Source organism: Eptesicus fuscus, chromosome 3 (genome assembly GCF_027574615.1).
Source record: "Eptesicus fuscus isolate TK198812 chromosome 3, DD_ASM_mEF_20220401, whole genome shotgun sequence".
Classification (NCBI taxonomy): Eukaryota; Metazoa; Chordata; class Mammalia; order Chiroptera; family Vespertilionidae; genus Eptesicus; species Eptesicus fuscus.
The window spans coordinates 70650569-70672719 of NC_072475.1; the positions used below are offsets into that span (position 1 = coordinate 70650569).

Below are 22151 nucleotides of genomic sequence, written 5' to 3' on the forward strand. Positions count from 1 at the left end.
CCTGCAGCTGGAGGGAAGCCCAGGTCCTAGGTGTCTGTCGGTGGCTGGAGACAAGCCCGCCTGCTGGTGGCTGAAGGGAAGCCTGGATCCTGGGTTCCGGCGGCTGGAGGAAAGCCTGGGTCCCGGGTGCCAGAGGGAAGCCGGTGCCGGCAGCCGGGGGAAGGACGGCCTACTCTTGCATGAATTTCATGCATCTCGCCTCTAGTTAAAAATAATTTACAATTCTTAGATAGAAAATGGTGCTTTGATAATACCCAATAATATGAGTCCTCAATCTTTTAGGAATACATACTAAAGTATATATGGATGTTTCATGATATTTAAAGGCTTACTTTAAAATATTCCAGTGGGGAAAAAGAAAGAGATGACATGAAACAAGACTAACAAAATGTTGATAATGTTGAAGTTGGTTCTTGGGTTCACAGAGTCTTATTATACCACTAGAGGCCCAGTGCATGAAATTCGTGCATGGGGGGGAGGGAGGTGTCCCTCAGCCCAGCCTGCACCCTCTGCAATCTGGGACCCCTCGAGGGATTTCAAGCGATCAGGCTGATCAAGGGAAGGCACCAGCCCCATTACCCCACTGCAGCAGCCACTGCCAGCCACTGCCAGCCACTGCAGCTGCCAAGGTATTTTCATCAACCCGGACTCTAGTCCCTTCACTGTGAAAAAATTACAACTTTCTTCAGGCATTTTCAAGATGTATCTGTCATAGGATATGACATTTCTTTCTTTTTTTTTTTTTTATCCTCACCTGAGGATATGTTTCCATTGATTTTTAGAGAGTGTGGAAGAGAGGGGAGAGACAGAGAGAAACATCAATGTGAGAGGGACACTTTGATTGGTTGCCTCCTGCATGAGCCCTGACCTGGGCCCCGGCCAGGGAGGAGCCTGTAACCTAGGTACATTCCCTTGATCAGAATCAAACCCAGACCCTGCGGTCTGCAGGCTGAGGCTCTATCCACTGAGCCAAACCAGCTAGGGCAGGATATAACATTTCTTAGCCCCTCCAGGATATGACATTTCTTAGCCCTTCATTTTTTCCTCCAGGAGTGTGGTGGAAAAACCCTAGATCACCTTCTTGGATTCTTATAACCCAAGTTACCAAGAACACTGCAAGTGGCGGCCTACAGGGAGCTTAGCCAATGAGCTGTCAGAAAAGGTATTTACTGTCAAACTGGTTTGGCTCAGTGGATAGACCGTGGGCCTGCAGACTGAAGGGTCCCAGGTTTGGTTCCTGTTAAGGGCATATAACTTGGTTGGAGGCACATCCCCAGTGGGGAGCGTGTAGGAGGCAGCTAATTGATGTTTCTCATTGATATTTCTGACTGTCTATCCCTCTCCCCACTTCTCTGTAAAAAAAAAACAATAAAATATTTATTTTTTTAAAAAGGTGTTTCCTCTGCAGCCCCTGCGTTGTGTCCACTGGGCTAGGGGCCTGTCCCTGCCACCCGGTGGTGGCCGCCATCCCCCCGTTGAGGGCGCTGGGCTGGGGGCGTGGATGCGAACCACCGCTTTGTGTCGGAGCTCCTGCAAGCCGCTGGGGGCGGAGCGGGAACAACCCGTTTGCCCAACGGCCCTGAGGCCAGCAGCCAGCCCCACTATGGGCACCAGGCTGGGGGGCATGCAGGGACCCCTGAGCTGCACGCAGTGGTGGCCACCGGGGTATCCACATACCCCAGAGGCCAGCAGCCAGCCCGTCATGGACGCTGGGCTGGGGGTGTGGACCCAAAGCGCCGCTTGGTGCTGGAGCATTTGCAAGAGGATGTGGGTGGGGCGGGAACATCCATGTGTCACCCACCCAGCCCCCAACCGCTTGGCGTCTGCACCCATAGGCTCGGAGTGGCCAGGGGGCGTTCTGGGACCGCTGCCGCTCAGGGCCTATAGGCTAGGAGCAGCCTGGGTCTGGAGGATGTTCCTGGGACCCAGGCCACTCAGTGCCTGCGTATGCAAATTAACCGCCATCTTTGCTGGGTTGATTTGCATACTTGCTCTGATTGGCTGTGGGCGTAGTGAAGGTATGGTCAATTAGCATTTTCTCTTTTATTAGTGTAGATTCTATTTTCATACATATTTTATATTTTCATAATATAAAGTTTTTAAAGAATGAATGAATGGTGGGTACTGAGTTAACAGTCCTGCTCTCTTTGAGGGCAACTATTACATAACACTACTTTGAGGCTTAGATAGCTGGGACACAAAAATAAAAATATAATAAAACACATAAAAAAATAATGGGTTAAATTGGAACAGTGCCCAATATATGTTACTTCCTGTAGAGTTATAGTGAATCTTTGGGGTTTCTCTGTCATTTACGTAACACATTCCTTATCAGGTTGGGTATGATGGTGCTCTAAGCCAAAAATAATAATGTCCATAATATAGTACTCCTATAAAAAGCAGGTTGACCAAAATATAAAAGGCAATACTATCATTCTAAACAAAATCCAGAGTGTGTGTCATCTAATACTTTTAGCTTTGGATTTGTTTTTGAAACACAGTGAAAATACAAATAATTTACATAATTTTTAAATTCTTTAATTTATTCAACTATTTATTGAAATAACATCTCAAAACTCTCCTACAAGCACAAGTGCTGACATCAAAAGTGATCTGCCCCTAAATATCTCATACCTTTTTTCTTTTCCTATTCCCAGATCTGTTATGATAATAAAAATTATCACCTAATGATTCTGTTCTAAAAGGTATTTTGGAAAGCTGTATGTGCTTCTTGGGTTAAGGCACTATGTTTCCCCAAAGGATAACATGCATAGTATAGTATAGATATTAGTATATCTGATTAAGACTCACTGATCCTACAACAAGCAGGGAAGGGGCATAAATGGAAGATGTCCTTGCTATTAAAGGTAGAATAGAAGATAAAATTTAAGGGAAAGAAAGTCCAAAGTAGAAGTGGAGGGGTAAAGTCAGCCTGCTAGGGTATTAGGTTGAAGTGTTTCAGTCATCTAGGGGTAACTTGAAAGCAATGGAAATTCTGAGCATTCATCAGTTTTCTCCCATGATGTAGATGAGAGTGACAAGATGAATGAAAATATACTATCTCTTTAGATATCAAATGCACCACCAATATCCAGTGATACAATATAGGGATGTGACCTCAGTTGAGCCATCCAACTAGTTTTATCATCTGAAGATGATATAGCAAAAATGGACATAATTACAAATGATATGCACATTATGTGCCTATCCATTTTGAACACACAATAAACAAACTACATAGTCAATGTTTTATAGCCCTTACCATTTTATCATGATGAAGATGGGAATTTTTCAAAGTGTCATATTTCTTACCAGTATATCAGGACTGGGTGGTGGTGGAGGAAGCTGGATTGGAGGCAAGGTACTCAAGGCAAATCCTTGCTTCACCTGGTTAATTTGTTCATTGTATTGTGTCTAATAGAAAAAGAGAAACATTATTTTAAAGCAAAGTCAACTTCAAAAAAAATAGCATATAAAAATACTTAATGTGTTTTGAATAATACAGCAAAAAAGTGATTCTCAATCTACTGTAAAAAATAATATAAAAACAATTTGACATAAAAACAGTTCTATAGAACAGCATCCCTGAATGTAAACAGTTGTATTTTTAGAAGTTGTTGATTGACAAGATACAAAGACACATAATTCATAGATCCCTGAGATAATTCTTCAGTGTTTCCATAATTTTGAGCCCCAAACTTGGAACCACTTATATAAAATGAATAGAGTCTAAAGATTGGAGAACTTATAAATAATACACTGGCTGATAAATATGGGGAGAAAGTATCTGCAACAAAGACTTGGATTACTTGCAAATGTTCATTTTAAAGCTTAGAGGAAAAATTTTAGAGAATATTTATCAAATATTTATATTTGTTTATCTCAAGTTATACCTCAAGCTTTCTCCAGTTCCATATCACCCTTGTTTTATTCTCTTGGATTTGCCAAAAGACTAATTCCTGAAGCTTAACATGTTTTTAACATTTTATTGGCATTGTCCCTGTTTTGCTTTACATTTTATTTTGTAAACAACCCAAGAGCTGGAAAAGAAAGTCTTTTAGAAATTTCCACATAGATAATACTGGTATGTGCTTGAAAGAAAACAAGGATACAGAACACGGAGCACCTCTTTTGAGGCCAGAACTTTGAATAAACCCAACAGAGATGTTGAGCATAGTAAAGACTGAATACTAAAGAATCCAGGAAAAAACAGTCAAGACCACCAACCAAAAAAATTAGGTAAGTACTTAATGCTTTGAGGCAGCTTTTCACAATTGAATGTCATTGTTTGTGTTGTGAAGTCACAAAAAAATCAACATTATATATAAACTTTAAGATATAAATACAAAAATATCCAAAACCAAATTAATATTCCATTATTTCTTTACATTACCTTTATCATAGTCCTAATAATATTAAACCAATAATTAAGAGTTCATTATTTTGCATTTGGAATAATTATATAAAAAGTTAACATTGAAAACTAATGAGTCTGCTTATCTTTCTTTTTTTTTTAAAATATATTTTATTGATTTTTTACAGAGAGGAAGGGAGAGGGATAGAGAGCTAGAAACATCGATGAGAGAGAAACATCGATCAGCTGCCTCTGCACACCTCCCACTGGGGATGTGCCCGCAACCAATGTACATGCCCTTAACCAGAATCGAGCCTGGGACCCTTCAGTCCGCAGGCCAACGCTCCATCCACTGAGCCAAACCGGTCAGGGCTGCTTATCTTTCTTTAAAAATATATATTTTTTATTGGTTTCAGAGAGGAAAGGGGAGAGAGAGAAACATCAATGATGAGAATCATTGATCAGCTGCCTCCTGCACAGATTGAGCCCACAACCCGGGCATGTGCCCCCGACAGGAATCGAACACATGACCTTTCAGTCCGCAGGCCAAAGCTCTATCCACTGAGCCAAACCAGCCAGGGCATTGATCTTCCTTTTAATTCTGTAAACACACAATTACTAAAACCAAGTTAGGCATTTATTTCTGATTGGAGCAGAGTTAGCTTTGAAATTCTAGAAAAGTTAGGTGTAAGGCAGACTGAGTTTATCATATACTATACTAAGTTGGTTGCTAGCTACAATCAATTATGTGGAAGCAATAGATCTCAAATCTCAAAAAGGCATAAACTTTAGAAACTGAAATGAAATCTATGTTCTTCCTTAAATTTCTCTAGCAATTGTTTTTAATGTTAAATGTTTTCTTTAATATATACCACCTACAACTTTCAGTCAACTTACTCTAAATATACTTTACAACTTACCCTAAGGAATGCAATCTTGTTCCTGACATCTGTCACAATGGCATTCCAACTGTCTACTGCAGCCTTTAACTGAAGCGATTCTAGGTTGCTGGTGTAGACAAGGAGACACAAGAGGAAGTTCTTCCTTTTTATATAAGAATTAGGTTTCCAAAAATTTCCATTATGTTCTCTAACATATATGTAAATAATGTAAAACAACAAAGTTATCTCTATTACCAACACTTACCTCAAATGGGCACAAATTTGTATTAAAATTAAAAACAAGGACTAGAGACATATGTGTTCTTTTTCCCCAAGAGAAAATATAACTTCTTCTTCAGCAAAGCAAGGTGTGCTTGTTTGTTTGTTTGTTTTCTAGTGTGGCAATATTTTTAGACATATTATAAAACCTTTGCACAGGAATTCCTCTGCAAAGTGGGAAGGCAGTAAAAGCCAAAGAAGGAAATTGCCCTAACCATCTGATGTTGAGAATACTCTCATCTTGGAAGCAGGTTTTGAACGGTCTCCACGTGAACCCTAACATCACAAGGCCATAGGTGGCTTACCAGGCTCTTTTGCAAATTAAAAAAAAAAAAAATACTCCTATGGGCAGGCAAATGAGAAAGAAGTATCTCTTGTGCAAGGATAAATTACATTGTTGCTTCTATGCAGTGCATAATTGCCCAAACACAGCAGCTCTGCCAAACATATCCACCAAATGACTTAAGTAGGAATAGCATGGCGGTGTTTAGGGTCTGCTTTCTACAGAAGAGAGATTTAAAGAGACTGTTAAAACATCCCCAGCCCAGTATCACCCAGTACAACAACTTTAAAAGAACAGAACAAACTACTATTGGGATCATACACAGAGGCTTGCTAATATTATCATTTACCGAGCATTTTTCTCCTACTAGCAAGCAGAGACTGATTACTTAAAGCAGTGTTTTCCTGACGTGACTGCACATCAGTATATCCTGGAAATCTTGTTAAGTCTCAGAGATTCTGATTCTTAGAAATAAATAGTGATGACCATTAAAATAATTCTTTAATAATATGATGATGTGCCCCAGCCGGGTGGTTCAGTTAGTTGGAGCGTCATCCCATGCACCAAAAAGGTTGTGGGATTGATCCCTGGTCAGGGCGCATAAGGCTATTAATCGAAGTTTCTCTCTCTTTCCCCCACTCTTCCTCTCTAAAATCAATAAACATTTCCTCGGGTGAGGATTAAAAATAATAATAATAATGATACTTTGGTTCCAAAGATTCTAATTCTCTTGAGTTTGAATTTATACCTCATAAAATTATAAATTTAAGGAGAATCTCAATCTGCCCAATATTTGAAAATCACTCATATAAAGCACAGCAGGAAACTGCCTTTAACGTGTGATTTTAGATAAGTTACTACTGATTCCCCCTCCCCCAAAGTACTCTGTAGGTATTTAAAAATCAAGCCTTTGAAAAGAAAACAATTAGAAAAATTTTCCACTTAGAATCCACCTTGGTTTGTAAATATCTGGTCTTCATTGTTGTCTGACTGAGATTTTTTGATCTATTTGACTGCAGAGGAAGGGAAAAAAATCTGTCAGAAGCTATTATTGCATTCAGTAGGCTTCTCAGTACTTCAGCAGAAGCAACAAAATAAAAGCATCCAAGTGACTAGGTGACCTTTGAGGTTTAAAAACAAAAGAGCTTCTTCATTCCAAAGATTCTAATGTCATTTATCTAAAATGAGAAGCCCGGTGCACTAATTCCTGCACTAGTGGGATCCCTCAGCCTGGCCTGCGGGATCGGACTGAAACCGACTCTCCGACATCCCGAGAGGGTGCAGGACAGTCCGAGGGACCCCACAGGTGCACAATTAGGGCCAGGGAGAAACGAGGGAGGTTGGCCAGCCAGGGAGGGACCACAGGAGGGCTTCAGGGCATGTCTGACCAGTCTCACTCAGTCCCGATCGGCCAGACCCCGGCAGTAAGCTAACCTACCAGTTGGAGCGTCTGCCTCCTGGTGGTCAGTGCACATCATAGTGAGCAGTTAAGCAGCCTTAGCATATCATTAGCATACTAGAGGCCCGGTGCACGAAATTCATGCACGGGGGGGGGGGGGGTCCCTCAGCCCAGCCTGCACCCTCTCCAATCTGGGACCCCTCGAGGGATGTCTGACTGCCCGTTTAGACTGCCAGGGCAGTCAGACATCCCTCTCACAATCCAGAACTGCTGGCTCCCAACTGCTTGCCTGCCTGCCTTCCTGATTGCCCCTAACTGCTTCTGCCTGCCAGCCTGATCACCAAAGAACCACTCCCATGCCAGCCTGATTGATGTCTAACTGTTCCCCTGCCAGCCTGTTTGGCCCCAACTTCCCTCCTCTGCCGGCCTGGTCACCCCTAACTGCCCTCCCCTGCAGGGTTGATAGCCTCCAACTGCCCTCCCTTGCAGGCCTGGTCCCTCTCAACTGCCCTCCCTTGCAGGCCTGGTCTCTCTCAACTGCCCTCCCTTGCAGGCCTAGTGCCTCCCAATTGACCTACCCTGCTGGCCATCTTGTGGTGGCCATCTTCTGTCCACATGGGGCAGGATCTTTGACCACATGGGGGCAGCTATATTGTGTGTTGGAGTCATGGTCAATCTGCATATTACTCTTTTATAGAGGGGTGGTGCACGGGAGGGGGCCAGCTGGTTTGCCCTGAAGGGTATCCCGGATCAGGGTTGGGGTTCCCTTGGGGCATGGGGCGGCCTGAGCGAGGGGCCTGTGGTGGTTTGCAGGCCAGCCACGCCTTCTGGCAACCCAAGCGGAGGCCCTGGTATCTGGAATTTATTTACCTTCTACAATTGAAACTTTGTAGCCTGGAGCGGAGCCAAGCCTCCTGCTAGCTCCGTGGCTGGCAGCCATTTTCCTTGGGGTTTGTGTACCTTCTATAATTGAAACTTTGTAGCCTTAAGTGGAGGCCTGGGCCAGCCAGCGTGTGCGGAAAGCTTTGCTTCTTCCATTGCCGGGGGGGGGGGGGGGGGGTGGCGGTGCAACCCTTGCCTCCTGCTCTTTCCAGCTCAGTGGCTGCTGCCATTTCTGTTTGGATTTGTTTACCTTCTATAATTGAAACTTTATAGCCTTGAATGGAGGCTTAGGCTGGCAAGGGAAGAAGAAAAGCTTGGCTTCATCCATTGCCTGGGAAACCCAAGCCTCCCTCCAGCTCTCTGAGGCTGTAGCCATCTTGGTTGGGTTTATTTGCATACTCGCTCTGATTGGCTGGTGGGTGTGGCTGGTGGGCATGGCTTGTGGGTGTGGAGGAGTGCTGGTTAATTTGCATATTACTCTTTTATTAGGTAGGATCATTACACTTTGATTGGTTGAACGGATGACCGAACACTTAGCATATCAGGCTTTTATTATATAGGATACATCACAAATTATGTTCAACCTTGGAGCAAGTATCTCTGAGATCAAGATAAATTAAGGAAGAGGGAAAGGTTACCTTGCCGCCATCTGAGTCACCCTGGCAAGATGACTGAGGCATTCCTTTTCAGTCTGCTCTAGATGAAGCAAACCAAAATCTCTACGACACTGTAAGAAATACACCTGCAGATTTTTGAGAGAAAAAGAAATTGAAGGTGTCCTTGTAAATGAACACATTCTTTTCTCAATCATTTCATGTAAATTTTAAGCAATTTTTCAATCTCTTCCAACAGTACCCAAGTTTCTTGACCATCAATGATACATTATAAAAGCTTTTTGATCAATTCTGCAATTCTAATTTTTTTATTCAATGATTACTGGGTTTGTAAACATTCTAGAAGATTAGTTTTCAAACCTGCACATACACGGGAACCATCTCAAAAGTTTTTAAACCAACTTTAAAAAAAATGATGGCAGTCCCAGAGATTCTAATTTAAGTTATACTAGATGTAGCCTGGGTATTGAGTTAAGAAAACTCAAAATAATCTCTGATGTTTGTTTTCTAACTGATGAAGGGGTAAGAAAATAATCAGACTCTATAGGACCATGCAGTGCAATGGGCTTCAGAAGTCATCTAGTCTAATCCCACAGCAAGAATCCCTTCTGTACCAATATTGAAAATAGCTTATTATTCTCTTGGACAGCATTAAGTGTTTCTAAAATTATGGAATTAAAAACTTCCTCACTTAAAACAGTGAAAAACAAATGTAAACTTGAGCACTTAAGGTATTCTGAGTTTTTTTGTTTTTCATTAAAGCTAGCACTCCAACAGTTTAACTCCTCAGAATATTTTTGGTTCATATATCACTCCTCAATTGTTGACCTCTGGATTTCTAAGAACTCTGCTAAAGAATAGAGCTTGGGAGATCTGTAATGATTTTAATGTCAGTGAACTTTCCAAAACATGAATCTTACTGTATATCACGTTTGGTCATCTGTAAACAAAAATTATATACACACATAGAATCTGTGAGGTTCTAAGCTAACCTAGAAGAAACTGGGTAACTTTCTGGGTCCAGAAGGTAAGCTGTTTTTTTTACATTGGAGTGTATGATGTATATGTGCATTTGGCAGATTTATGTAAGAAGCAAAGAAGGGAGATTATGGCAGGAGTGAAATATTATTCTTCAAAATTTGGCTTGGTGACCTGGCTTCATGGAAATTTTCCCATGATGGCTGTATTTGCTATATATATTGAAGCAAACCAATTTCTTGGAGTCATTTGAGAAAACAACATAAGATCATAACACTGTAGTAATCACATACAAAATGCCAATGAGTCAAAAAAAACCCACAAAGGTTGGAGCTGATTTTTTCAAGCTGGTTCTAAAATGCCTTATTTCTCTTTATTTACAAAACAGTTTTTTAAAAAAACCCCACCACATTCCTTAGTATATTAGGACACAAGTAAACTTGCTTCCCCAACCCTCCCTCCCTCTCTCTCTCACCTCAGCTGTTAAAGCTCTACTAGTTTCTGCATTCAGTTTGCTTAAGTATGTTTTAATTGTGGTTTCCATATTAAGCTTCTCCATTTCCCACTGAGATCTGAAATACAAGATCATTAAAGAGTCAGTAACATTGCAGCAAGAACACTTTTCTATCTTATTCAAGAGGAAGATAACAAGCCACTCAATGAATAGTTAATGATTTCTTGAAAAGTATACAGCATAGAAAAGCAGGAGAAGAGCCGAAACCAGTTTGGCTCAGTGGATAGAGCATCAGCCTGCGGACTGAAAGGTCCCAGGTTCGATTCCGGTCAAGGGCATGTACCTTGGTTGCGTGCACATCCCCAGTAGGGGGTGTGCAGGAGGCAGCTGATGGATGTTTCTCTCTCATCGATGTTTCTAACTATCTCTCTCCCTTCCTCTCTGTAAAAAAATCAATAAAAAAATATATTAAAAAAAGGAGAAGACAATACTTAAGCCTTATTGTTATCCTTTAGTATCGAGAGAGTAGAAGTTTTAAAGTTGTCAATATAGAGGTAATGATTTAAAACTTGGCTCTCAAATTAAGTTGTCTGAGGATGAATGTCAGTTCCACAGTTTATTAAATGTGAAACCCTGGGAAAGTTACTGACCTTTCTTGTACCTCAGTTTTCTCACATGTAAAAGTGGAGGAAATTATATTCCTTACCTCAAAGAGCTATGGTGAAAATTAATTCAGATAATATACACAAAGCACTTTGTGTTTGGCACATAATAAGTACTGAATAAATGTCAGGTATTATCATAATTAATAAATTTGGCTTAAAGTTTCTTTATACAAGCCTTTTTATCCCAGTAATAGCAACTGTGGACATTTTTATTATCTGTGTCATAAAGCTAGGTCACTGCATGAAAATATTTTAATATTATTACATTCAACGCCTCAGAATGAAAACAAATCCTACAGTTTAAGAGGGAGATGATACAACATTATTTATCAAGGATATTATGGAAAATGGCTACGTGTAAGGTTTCTCTTTTTCTTATCTCATTTCAGCTTTATCTCCAGAACTCTAGAGCAATACAAACCAATGTCTTAAGTGGAAATAATTAATTGGAAATAAAACATGGTAATAGGGAGTGTTCAGAAAAGCAATCCTCAATGTTTTATTATTAGAAACATCTGGATACTTGAGTACCTGACAAACACTTCATAAATAAATATATTATTAATACCATTAAGGCGAAAGTGTTTTGAAGTGGGCGGAGGGGGGGGGGGGGGATCATGAAATGTCCAAGAGAATTATTATACCATTGAATATTATAGAAAATTTGCCGACAATAAGACAAAATATAGATAAATTGGACTTCATTAAATTAAAAACTTTTGTACTTCAAAGGCCATCATCAAGAAAGTGAAAAGAGCCCTAGCCAATTTGGCTCAGTGGATAGAGCATTGGCCTGCAAACTGAAGGGTCTCGGGTTCAATTCTAATCAAGGGTATATACCTTGGTTGCAGGTTTGATCTCCAGGCCCAGTAGGGATGCATGCGGGAGGCAACAATCAATGTGCCTCTCTCACTCGAGATTTCTCTTTCTCTCTCTGTCTCTCTCCCTCCTTTCCACTCTCTAAAAATCAGTGGAAAAATATTCTTGAGTGAGGATTAACAAAACAAAAAAAAAAGTGAAAAGACAACCAACAGAATGGAGGAAAATATTTGCAAATATCTGATAAGGGTCTTGTATCGAGAACATACAAATAAAAATTATAACTCTACAGTAAAAACACAATCAACTTAATTTTTAAAATGGTCAGAGGAGGAGAAACCAAGATGGCAGCCTAGATAAGCACCTAAACTAATCCCTTGCACAACAATTTCAAAACAACTAAAAGACAGAATGGACATCATCCAAAACCACAGGAAAGCTGGCTGAGTGGAAATTCTACAATTAGAAGGAAAGAGAAAAGCTCACAGATCAGAGGAACCGCAAAGCGCTGAGGTACAGAGATGCATGCATAGAGGAAGGGCGGCCAAGTGCCTGGTTGGCGGGAGGGGAAAGGAAGCCCCCAACTGCACTGAACCCCAGTTCTGACTGCACTGAACACCAGCTCCGGCCGAAATCCCATGGACCCAGGCTCATACGGGTGAAAATTAATTCAGATAATATACATAAAGCACTTTGTGTTTGGCACATAATAAGTACTGAATAAATGTCAGGTATTATCATAATTAATAAATTTGGCTTAAAGTTTCTTTATACAAGCCTTTTTATCCCAGTAATAGCAACTGCAGAGAAAGGCACACGGAGATTCGGAGACTTGGAGATTCGGGGGAGCCGCAGCGGGCAGGGGTCTGGAAGCTCAAGAGCGCGCATGAGTGCACGCAGAAGGTCTGACTGTGGAGGTTGCCGCAGGCTTTCCATACCAGAAGGAGTTGGAAGCTCCTAACTTCACTGAATCCCAGTTCCGACTGCACTGAAACCCAGTTCTGGGCGAGCCCCTGGCAGACCCACGCTCTTACAGGGGGAATCTGGTCTATCAGGCGGAAACTCAGGGGATCAGTGAAAGGCAGAGGTCTGGAGTTGCGCGCGCAAGGGCAGGGCTGACAGGAAGCCAAGACTGTCTGCTCAGCCTTGAGACTCCACTCCACCCAAGCTGAGCGCAGAGGCTTTTGCAATTTTGCAAGTCTGGTCCTATACGCTGTCTCCAATACAGAAGGTATCCTGGTGTAGACACAGCTGATACTCACAGCCGATTGGCCTGGAGGTCAATTCCTCCCAGTGATACCAACAACAATCAAGACTTAACTACAACAAGGCTGGACACACAGTCCACCAAGAGTGTCCACCAAGGGGAGCACCAAGAGTGTCCACCGCAGGTAAATGGGGAGGCTGACCCACCAGGCCATATAGGAAACCAAGGACACAAAGCTACCCTACCAACTCAGGAAAGCAGGGAAAATGCAGAGTCAAAGAAACAGACCACAAATGAAAGAAATGGAGGAGAACAGACAACTGGATATAGAATTCAAAACCACAGTTATAAGGTTTTTCAAAAATTTCCTAGAAAAAAATGATAAATTTAACAAGATCCTTGAGGATATGAAAAAGGACCAACAAGAAATTAAACATGCACTGACTGAAATAAAAAAAATATTATACAGAGACCCAACAGCAGAATAGAGAAACGCAAGAATCAAGTCAAAGATTTGAAATACAAAGAAGCAAAAAAACACTCAACTGGGAAAGCAAAAAGAAAAAAAGAATCCAAAAAGTTGAAGATAGTGTAAGAAGCCTCTAGGACCACTTCAAGTGTACCAACATCAGAATAATGGGGGTGCCAGAAGAAGAGAGAGAGCAAGATACTGAAAACCTATTTGAAGAAATAATGACCGAAAACTTTCCCACCTGGTGAAAGAAATAGATTTACAAGTCCAGGAAGCGCACAGAACCCCAAACAAAAGGAATCCAAAGAGGACCACACCAAGACACATCATAATTAAAATGCCAAGAGCAAAAGACAAAGAGAGAATATTAAAAACAGCAAGAGAAAAGCAGTTACTTACCTACTAGGGAGCACCCATACGATTGTCAGCTGATTTCTGAACAGAAACTATGCAGGCCAGATGGGAGTGGCAAGAAATATTCAAAGTGATGAATAGCAAGAACCTACAACCAAGATTGCTCTACCCAGCAAAGTTATCATTCAGAATGGAAGGTCAGATAAAGAGCTTCACAGATAAGAAAAAGCTAAAGGAGTTCATCACCACCAAACCAGTATTATATGAAATGCTGAAAGGTATTCTCTAAGAAGAGGAAGAAGAAGAAAAAGGTAAAGATAACAATTATGAACAACAAATACATATATATTAACAAGTGAATCTAAAAATCAAGTGAATTAAAAATCTGATGAACAGAATAAACTGGTGAATATGATAGAATCAGGGGCATAGAATGGGAGTGGACTGAAAATTCTCAGGGGGAAAGGGGTATGGGAGGTGTGGGAAGAGACTGGACAAAAATTGTACACTTATGGATGAGGACAGTGGGGTAGAGGTAAGGGCAGATGGTGAGGTGGGAACCAGGTGGAGGGGAGACATGGGGGGAAAAAAGGGGAACAATTGTAATAACCTGAACAATAATGATTTGTTAAATTTTTAAAAAATACCTGCAGGCAAATCTATGAATGAGAACAAAAGTTAAGTCAATTTCATAAAGCAGTCACACCCAGTTGTACTGAATAGGGTAAAGATATGAGAACTCAATAAGTTCTAGTCCCTGACAATAGTGTGTTGTGAGACAATAATTTAGCTGATTTATTCTCAGCAGTTTTCTAGGGCCAGAGCTAAAGTGAACATAACCTCCCAATTTATCTAGGACACTTCTAGTTTATACCTGTTGTCTCAGTGTAATTATGAATACTGCTCAATTTTAGGCTCATAGTGCCCCAGTTTGGATGATAAATGATATGGCTGCCCTAGCCAGAACATGCTGAGTGAAATCACAGTTTCAGAAAGGGTGCACTAAATCAAAGCAATAGCTATTTGTACCTTTTCATGGAAAGTTGCTCTTTAAGGTTCTTGATCTCATTATCTTTGGCATGGTTTTGACGCTGTAATCTAAGCAAAGAAAAAAGTCACAAAATGTTAGAAATTATTTGTCATTATAGATGAGGAGGGATTAAGTATGTCCATTTTGGGCCAAATTGTTGAGTCTGAAAATAACTAAACTGATACCTAGCACTCCTGAAATTTATCTTATTTCTGATGTCTGATTTACTGACTTCACAAAGCAAGAACTAAGTTCTAACTCCTTAGTTTTAACTAAGCTATAAATTAGAAAATACAAGAGTTATTTTATTTTGTATTCCCAGCTCAGTGATTCGGAAAAATTTATTTAGTTCTTTGTACTTCAGTTTACCCACTAGAAAACAGAGATGGTAATTTCTGATATCCTAGGCCTGTTGTGGGATTGAGAACTTTAAATTCCTTAACCTTTTGCACTTGGATGTCGAGTGTGAGTCAACACGGTTAGTATCGGTAGCCCATCCCTTCCCTCCCTCCATCCCTCCTCCTTTATTTGGGCTTTTCTTACATTAAATAAATAAGTTTGTATGAAAAGAAACTCCAGTTTTTTATTCTACTGCTGCGCTTTGTAAAATCTGGGGTATTTAAAAAATTAAATCCCGAGTAGAATAAAGGAATCGAGAAAAAAGCAAACGAGTGCAAAGGGTTAAAGAGATATTATATCAAGTAATGCAAACTATTGAAGACTTACAGTCTGAAAGAAACCAGACCTTTAATATAGAAGTAATAAAGCTATATTTAAGTAAGAATTTTAATAAGGACTATGAATTAAAACTAGGAATCACTCATATAACCTAATCATGGGAAGTCTGGATAAAAATTTTGTATAAGTCAGAAAACATAATCTGTGATTAGCTTAAAATTCATATATAAGAAACTATTAAGAAAAATGCAAAGGAATACTTTTTGGTTAACATATATTCACATCCTATTTTTTATGTTCCTCCCTTGTGCTACTGCTGTATTTCTCTTCACAACCAAGCTTTTCCATTGCCCTGTTAATCTGCTTCAGTATGAAGAGATTTATAGCAAAAAAATATTTCTTTTTAAGTTTCTAATATGCTGAGACATTTTAAAAATATATTTCATTGATTTTTTTACAGAGAGAAAGGGAGAGGGATAGAGTTAGAAACATCGATGAGAGAGAAACATCGATCAACTGCCTCCTGCACACCTCCCACAGGGGATGTGCCCACAACCAAGGTACATGCCCTTGACTGGAATCGAATAGGGACCTTTCAGTCCACAGGCCAATGCTCTATCCACTGAGCCAAACCAGTTAGGGCTATGCTGATACATTTGAGATACAAAGGAGTACTGGTTAATATAAGTTATTGGAATAGTAAAGCCTTAAAACAATGACTTTAAATGTTGGCTAGAATGCTCACTACTTGATTTCAGAGACTACCCGCTCACCTTTACTTGAAACTTCTTAGAAGCTGTATAGAGACTTATAATCAACTAGTAGCCCATTGCAGGAAGATTCCTGTAATAGGGCTTCCTGCTGCACTCTCCTCCGCCCCGCCCGCCTGCTTCCCTTCCTTCTTCCCCACCCCACCTGCTTTCCTCCCTTCTCTCCGCTCCACCTGCTTTTCTTTCTTCTCCCCTGGCCCCACCTGCTTTCCTCCTTTCTCCCCACCCAACCTGCTTTCCTCCCTTCTCCCCTGCCCCACCTGCTTTCCTCTCTTCTCCCCGCCCTGCCTACTTGCTTCTCTGCAGCTTTGCTCCCTTCTGCAGCACTTGGCTTCTTCCAATGCTGTTTTGATATGCAAATTAACCACCATCTTGGTTGGGTTAATTTGCATACCCACCCTGATTGGTTGGTGGGTGTGGCTTGGGCGTAGCGAAGGTGTGGTCAATTTGCATATTACTCTTTTATTAGGTAGGATGTTCTATCGGACAGAAAATGTAATTAAAGAAACCAGATCTCTTTTTATACAAGAGGTCATGTTCTGAAGTAAATAATAAGAAATAGAAGCTTTGTTATTGTAATATACAGGAGAATAGAGAGAGTTGGAAAGTAGTAAGATTTCTAAAACTGGCATCTTCCTTTCCTTTGATACATCCGTAATTTCAATATTTTACCCAGTTCCAGTTTACAGTGGGTGGTAAGAGTTGACAGAGCTGCTAGGGAATACAGAAAACCTGGATTTGTAAATAAGAGGGTAAGGTATGCATAGTTCTTATCATACAGCTTGGATATGAACCAGCTATATATGTTCAGGCAGTTATAACTTCTCAGTCCTATTTTTCTCATGAATTACATGACAGGGTAGAATTAGATTTTCTTTTCTAAAAGATCTCAAGTTCTCAAGCTTATTCTGGCTGGCTATTAAGTTTATTATATGGACTACTGACAGTAGTTTCTTAACACTTATTAAGTGCTTATTGTAATTTGTACAAAGTGTCACTTTTCTGTAAAACTTTGTTAAAATTGCAATTATCATCAATAAATATTTATCAAACATTTACTGTAGGATTGGCATTGATTTAGGCCAAAGAAAAAAAAGTTTATTTTTTGCTTCCTACTAAACACCACATCCTAAGAGGGAAGAAATCAACATTCTACAATTAAAGATTATTTATATTTTTATCACATACTCTTGGGATATGATCAAAGTTAAACAAAAATAGGCTCAAAAGTTTATATGAGAACCCAGTGCTCATACTTTTTTTTTGTGCCTAGATGCCCTGTCTTTTCTCCCATCTCATCTTACCTCGCCTAGGTTCAATATTATGTCTTCAATGAAGTTCTTTCTTATCACAACAAAATCCCTAAAAAATATAGCTCCATTTGACAGTTATGTGCTTTTTAAAAATTTAAACTCTTTGAGATAATCATAGATCTACTTTCAGGTGTAAAAAATGATACAGTCAGAACCCAGGTACCATTTACCCATCTTCCCTGCAATGATATCCTGCAAAATGGCAGTACAATAACTAGGATGCTGACAGTGATCCAGTTCAAGATACTGAATTTTGTCACCACAAGGATTCCTCATTTTACCTTTACAGCCATATCCACTTCCCTTCCACTCCCATCTCCTCCTTATAGTCTTGAAACCACTAATCTGCTTTTCATTTTTATCATTTTTGAAATTTTGTCATTTAAAAAATGTAATAGAAATGGAATCATATAGTATATAAGCTTTGGGGTTTGGGATTTTTCACTCAGCAACGTTCTCTGATGTCTATAGTATATGTAGAGTTATTGCTACTTCGTTCCTGATGGTGCTGTTTGTGTCTTCCCTTTTGGTCAGTTTGCCAATTTTATTGATCTTTTCAAAGAAACAGCTTTGTTTCATGGATTTTTCTCTAGTTTTTTGTTTTTGTTTGTTTCTAATCTGTATTCTTTCCCACTGCTTATTTTGGGTTACTTTTATCTTTTTTTTGTTCTTGAGGTAGGAGCTTATATTATTCATTTGAGATATTTTCTCAGAACTGCTTTGGCTGTGTCCCAGAGATTTTGACATATTGTATTTTCATGTTAATTCAGTTCAATGTATTTTATTTCCCTTGGAATAATTAAGTATGTGTTATGTAGTTTGCAAGTGTTTGGAAATTTTCCTGTTATCTTAGCATTATTGTTTTCTAGTTTGAGACCATGTGATCTGAGTGTATGCTTTGCATAATTTCAATTGTTTAAAATTTACTGGGGTTTGTTTTAGGGTACAGGATATCATCTATTTCAGTGTATTTCCTGTGGACACTGGAAAGCATAAGGATTCTGCTGTATCTGGTTAATTGTCCTATAAATACTGATCAGATCCTGTTAGTTGATGGTATGGTAGAGGTGGTTTATATCCTTGTTGATTTTCTGTCTAGTAGTTCTTTAAATTGATGAGTAGGGTGTTGAAGTCACCAACTAAAATTGTACATTTTTCTATTTCTTTCAGTTCTACCAGGCTTTGCTTCATATATTTTAAGGCTCTATTTTTGGTACATACAACTTCGTTTTGGTGCCTTCCTGGTGAATTGATCTTTTTATCATCAGTAATGTTTTATCATCAGTAATTGATCTTTTTATCATCAGCAATTTGATAAATATTTATCAAACATTTACTGTAGGATTGGCATTGGCATTTTTGTCTCCAGTAGTTTACTTTGCTCTGATGCCCATTTTATCATCCTATATAATAAAGGCCAGCAACCATAACAGCATCATGACCATAACAACCATTGGCCAGTCGCTATGAGGTACATTGACCACCTCTCAGTCCCTTCCCCTGGGGGGGGGGGTGGGGCAGGACTGGGGACTGTAGAGCGGCAGTGGATGGTGAATGGTGAGCATCCAGCAGAGAGCATTGCAGGACGGCGGGGGCAAGCATTGCGGGGTGGGAGCGTTGCAGAACTTCGTGGGGCAGGAGCATTGAGGAGCATTGCAGAGCATCAAAGGGCGGGGAGCATCACAGAGTGATGTGGGGCAGTGGCAAGGAGCATTATGGAGCGTCACGGAGTGATGTGGGAGCTTCGCGGAGCATCATGGGGTGGCAGAGGTGAGCTTCGCGGGGCGGGGAGCTCCAGCGGGGAGCTCCATGGAACACTGTAGGGTGGCAGAGGCAAGCATCACAGAGAGGGAAGCTTGTAGAGCATCGTGGGGTGGCAGAGGTGAGCAAGTGTTGTGGAGCGTTGCAGGTCAGCGGCAGCAGCTAGCATCATGGGGCAATGCAGGGCATCATGGGGCGTTGGACATGGCCCTGATTGCAGGCTAGGCATAGGGGCCTACTTGCACACGATTTCGTGCGCTGGGCCTCTAGTATATTAATATAGACACTCCTGCTTTTTTTGATTATTTACATAATGCATCTTTTATGTCTTTATACTTTCAATCCACCTATGTTGAAACTGAAGTTTCTTGTAAATAGTGTATTATTGTATTACATTTTTTGTTATATTTTTAAAAACCACTCTGCCAGTATCTATCTTTAAATTGGTGTATTTAGACCATTTACTAGTACATTTAAGGTAATTATTGATATGTTAGTGATTAGGTCTGCCATTTTATTATTGGTTTTCTGTTTGTTTCCTGTTTCTGTTTTCTTACCTTCTTATGGGTTATGTGAACATTTTTTAAGGATTCCATCTCTATGTAACTTTCTTAGTTGTTGCACTAGGTATTATAATATGCACTCATGGCCTACTGCTATTGATCTTTTCCTATTTCAAGTGAAGTGTAGAAGGGTCGATTCACATTGCTTTGATGGAGAGAGGCAGGAGCTCTAGCACCAACTGGGGAAAGGGGTCTAAAGGAGGGGTGGAGACTAACACCAGTGGTGGAGACTTAACTCCCCATAGGGAAAGTAGGGATAAAACCTACCATTGACTAGTCCCACCTCAAATTAGTTTGTTAAGTCCACAGATGCTAGGTAGAGGTAGATGCTCAGCTCACAGCTGGACGACATTGATGCTATCCTGAGAAAGGAAATGAGCACTACCTGCTCCCTCCTGGTGGAGAATGCAAGATCAACTACCTGATCAGTACTGCTACCCCAGCAGAGGAATCCGATTCCTGCCATCTGCTTTTGTCAGAGCATACTATCTGTTTCCAAAGAATGATGTGGGGCTGCTGGTTGACTGGAGTAGGTGTGTAGTGCCAAGAAGGTTTTCAGTTGTTATATTTTCCTTTTCCTATTCCTTTGGCTAGAGGGAACAGATTTTCCTTGGAATTTTTCACCCTATGCCTACTGGCAGTTGGAAGTTTCTGCAGCACCTTGCCTAGGATATATGGGAGGCAATAAGGAAAATCACTGCTGTATTATTCCTCAAGTCCAAGGTCTCCAAACTGTCTGCTTTCTTTACTTCTCAGAGTCTTTCTGTTTGTTTGTTCTTTTAGGTCCAGGGTGTTTTAATTGTAAGATGGAGGACTTATAAGTAATGGAGCTACTATGGTGAAACTGGAAGTCCCTCTGTTATATGGAATTTTAATCCCCTTATGTCAGTAGCCAGCAAACTCATTAGTCAACAGAGCCAAATATCAACAGTAACAGTACAACGATTGAAATTTCTTTTGAGAGCCAAATTTTTTAAACTTAAACTTCTTCTAACGCCACTTCCTCAAAATAGACTCGCCCAGGCCATGGTATTTTGTGGAAGAGCCACACTCAAGGGGCCAAAGAGACGCATGTGGCTCGCGAGCCGCAGTTTGTCGACCACGGCCCTATGTGATCTATACTGTCTATTAGCTAACAGTTAATGTCTAACACGTCTTGGTATCCTCTACATATGTCTTACATAATTCTTCTCACAGTTAGTACTTAAATGTTTGGAGAATGTTTAACACTGAATGCTTATTGAGTGAAGATATATGTATCCCCTAAAGTGATCTGTCTGCAGTTTCGAGCATATAAGGGTGCCTGGGTCAGTTATCAGAGTTGAGAAGGGATATCCTCAAATTAGGAAGGAGAGAGGAAATTCATCTGCAAGCATGGCATGACATTGCTGATCTCTGGTATTATGTAACACATTTCTGGATTGGTCATTATCTTTCAGGCTAAAAGACAAAGTTTTGAATCCTTCTTAAGTGACTGCAGTGCTTAGTTTGCCCATGCTATCTTAGTTTACTCACCTCCTTGTGAACTTGAAGGATATCTCTAAGTCCTGTAGGAACAGGCCTGAAAGTATTTTCAACTGATATTAAGTTGCCAGAGCTACGACAATAAGTTCTTAAAAACATCTTCAGGATGGATGATATGATATATAGGGAAAAATTTAAAACCTAAATTTCTGCCAAGTATTTCTCTAATTTTACAATTAGTATTTTGGACTCCTCACTATAAGATTATTTCCTAGAAATTACCTATTCTCCTTATTAGCAGTCTAGGAACTGCAAAGGATTTCAAATTAGATTTCCTGGACTGGCCAGCATGACTCAGTCATTGAGCGTCGACACATGAACCAGGAGGTCACAGTTTGATTTCCGGTCAGAGCATATGCCCAGGTTGATCTCTGGTGTGGGACATGCAGAAAGCAGCTACTCCATGATTCTCTCTCATCAATGGTGTTTCTCTCTCTCCCTCTCCCTTCTTCTCTGAAATCAATAAAAATGTATTTAAAAATAAATGAGACTTCTTAGATGACTTTATCTTGTGGTACTACTGCTCATTAAAATAATTTGTTACAAATTATATTATTCTTTCAACTAATAATCATCGGAGGCAGTGATTATTAGAAAAAAATAAAGCAAGACACTTGTTTTTTCCTATTACATCAAAGTTTTTAGTCTTAGGCATGTAATCCTTAAAGTTATGAGAGAAATGAAATTGATGCAGTTTAGAAGAGTCTCCAGCTCTCTTGGTCTTGGAACACAAACACTCTGAGGGACCAACATAAAAAAAAATACGACTGATTCCATGATGTCTTTGAGGAATATATTTATCACATGAAGCAGGCGTCCTCAAACTACGGCCCGCGGGCCACATGCGGGTGTTTTTGCCGTTTCGTTTTTT

The 22151-nt window shown here is 40.2% G+C and overlaps 1 protein-coding gene across 1 annotated transcript in view; it reads right to left on the reverse strand.

Annotated features, from left to right (window-relative positions):
* The window catches only part of DZIP3 (DAZ interacting zinc finger protein 3), a 135199-nt gene that overhangs the window by 29590 nt on the left and 83458 nt on the right, over positions 1–22151 (reverse strand). Inside the window, exons 22-26 of the mRNA XM_028153242.2 lie at positions 14671–14739; positions 10146–10242; positions 8717–8820; positions 5275–5362; positions 3313–3414 (exon numbers count right to left, since the gene is read on the reverse strand). Of these exons, the coding sequence (XP_028009043.2) occupies positions 3313–3414; positions 5275–5362; positions 8717–8820; positions 10146–10242; positions 14671–14739 (460 nt within the window). The remainder of the gene's footprint in view (positions 1–3312; positions 3415–5274; positions 5363–8716; positions 8821–10145; positions 10243–14670; positions 14740–22151) is intronic.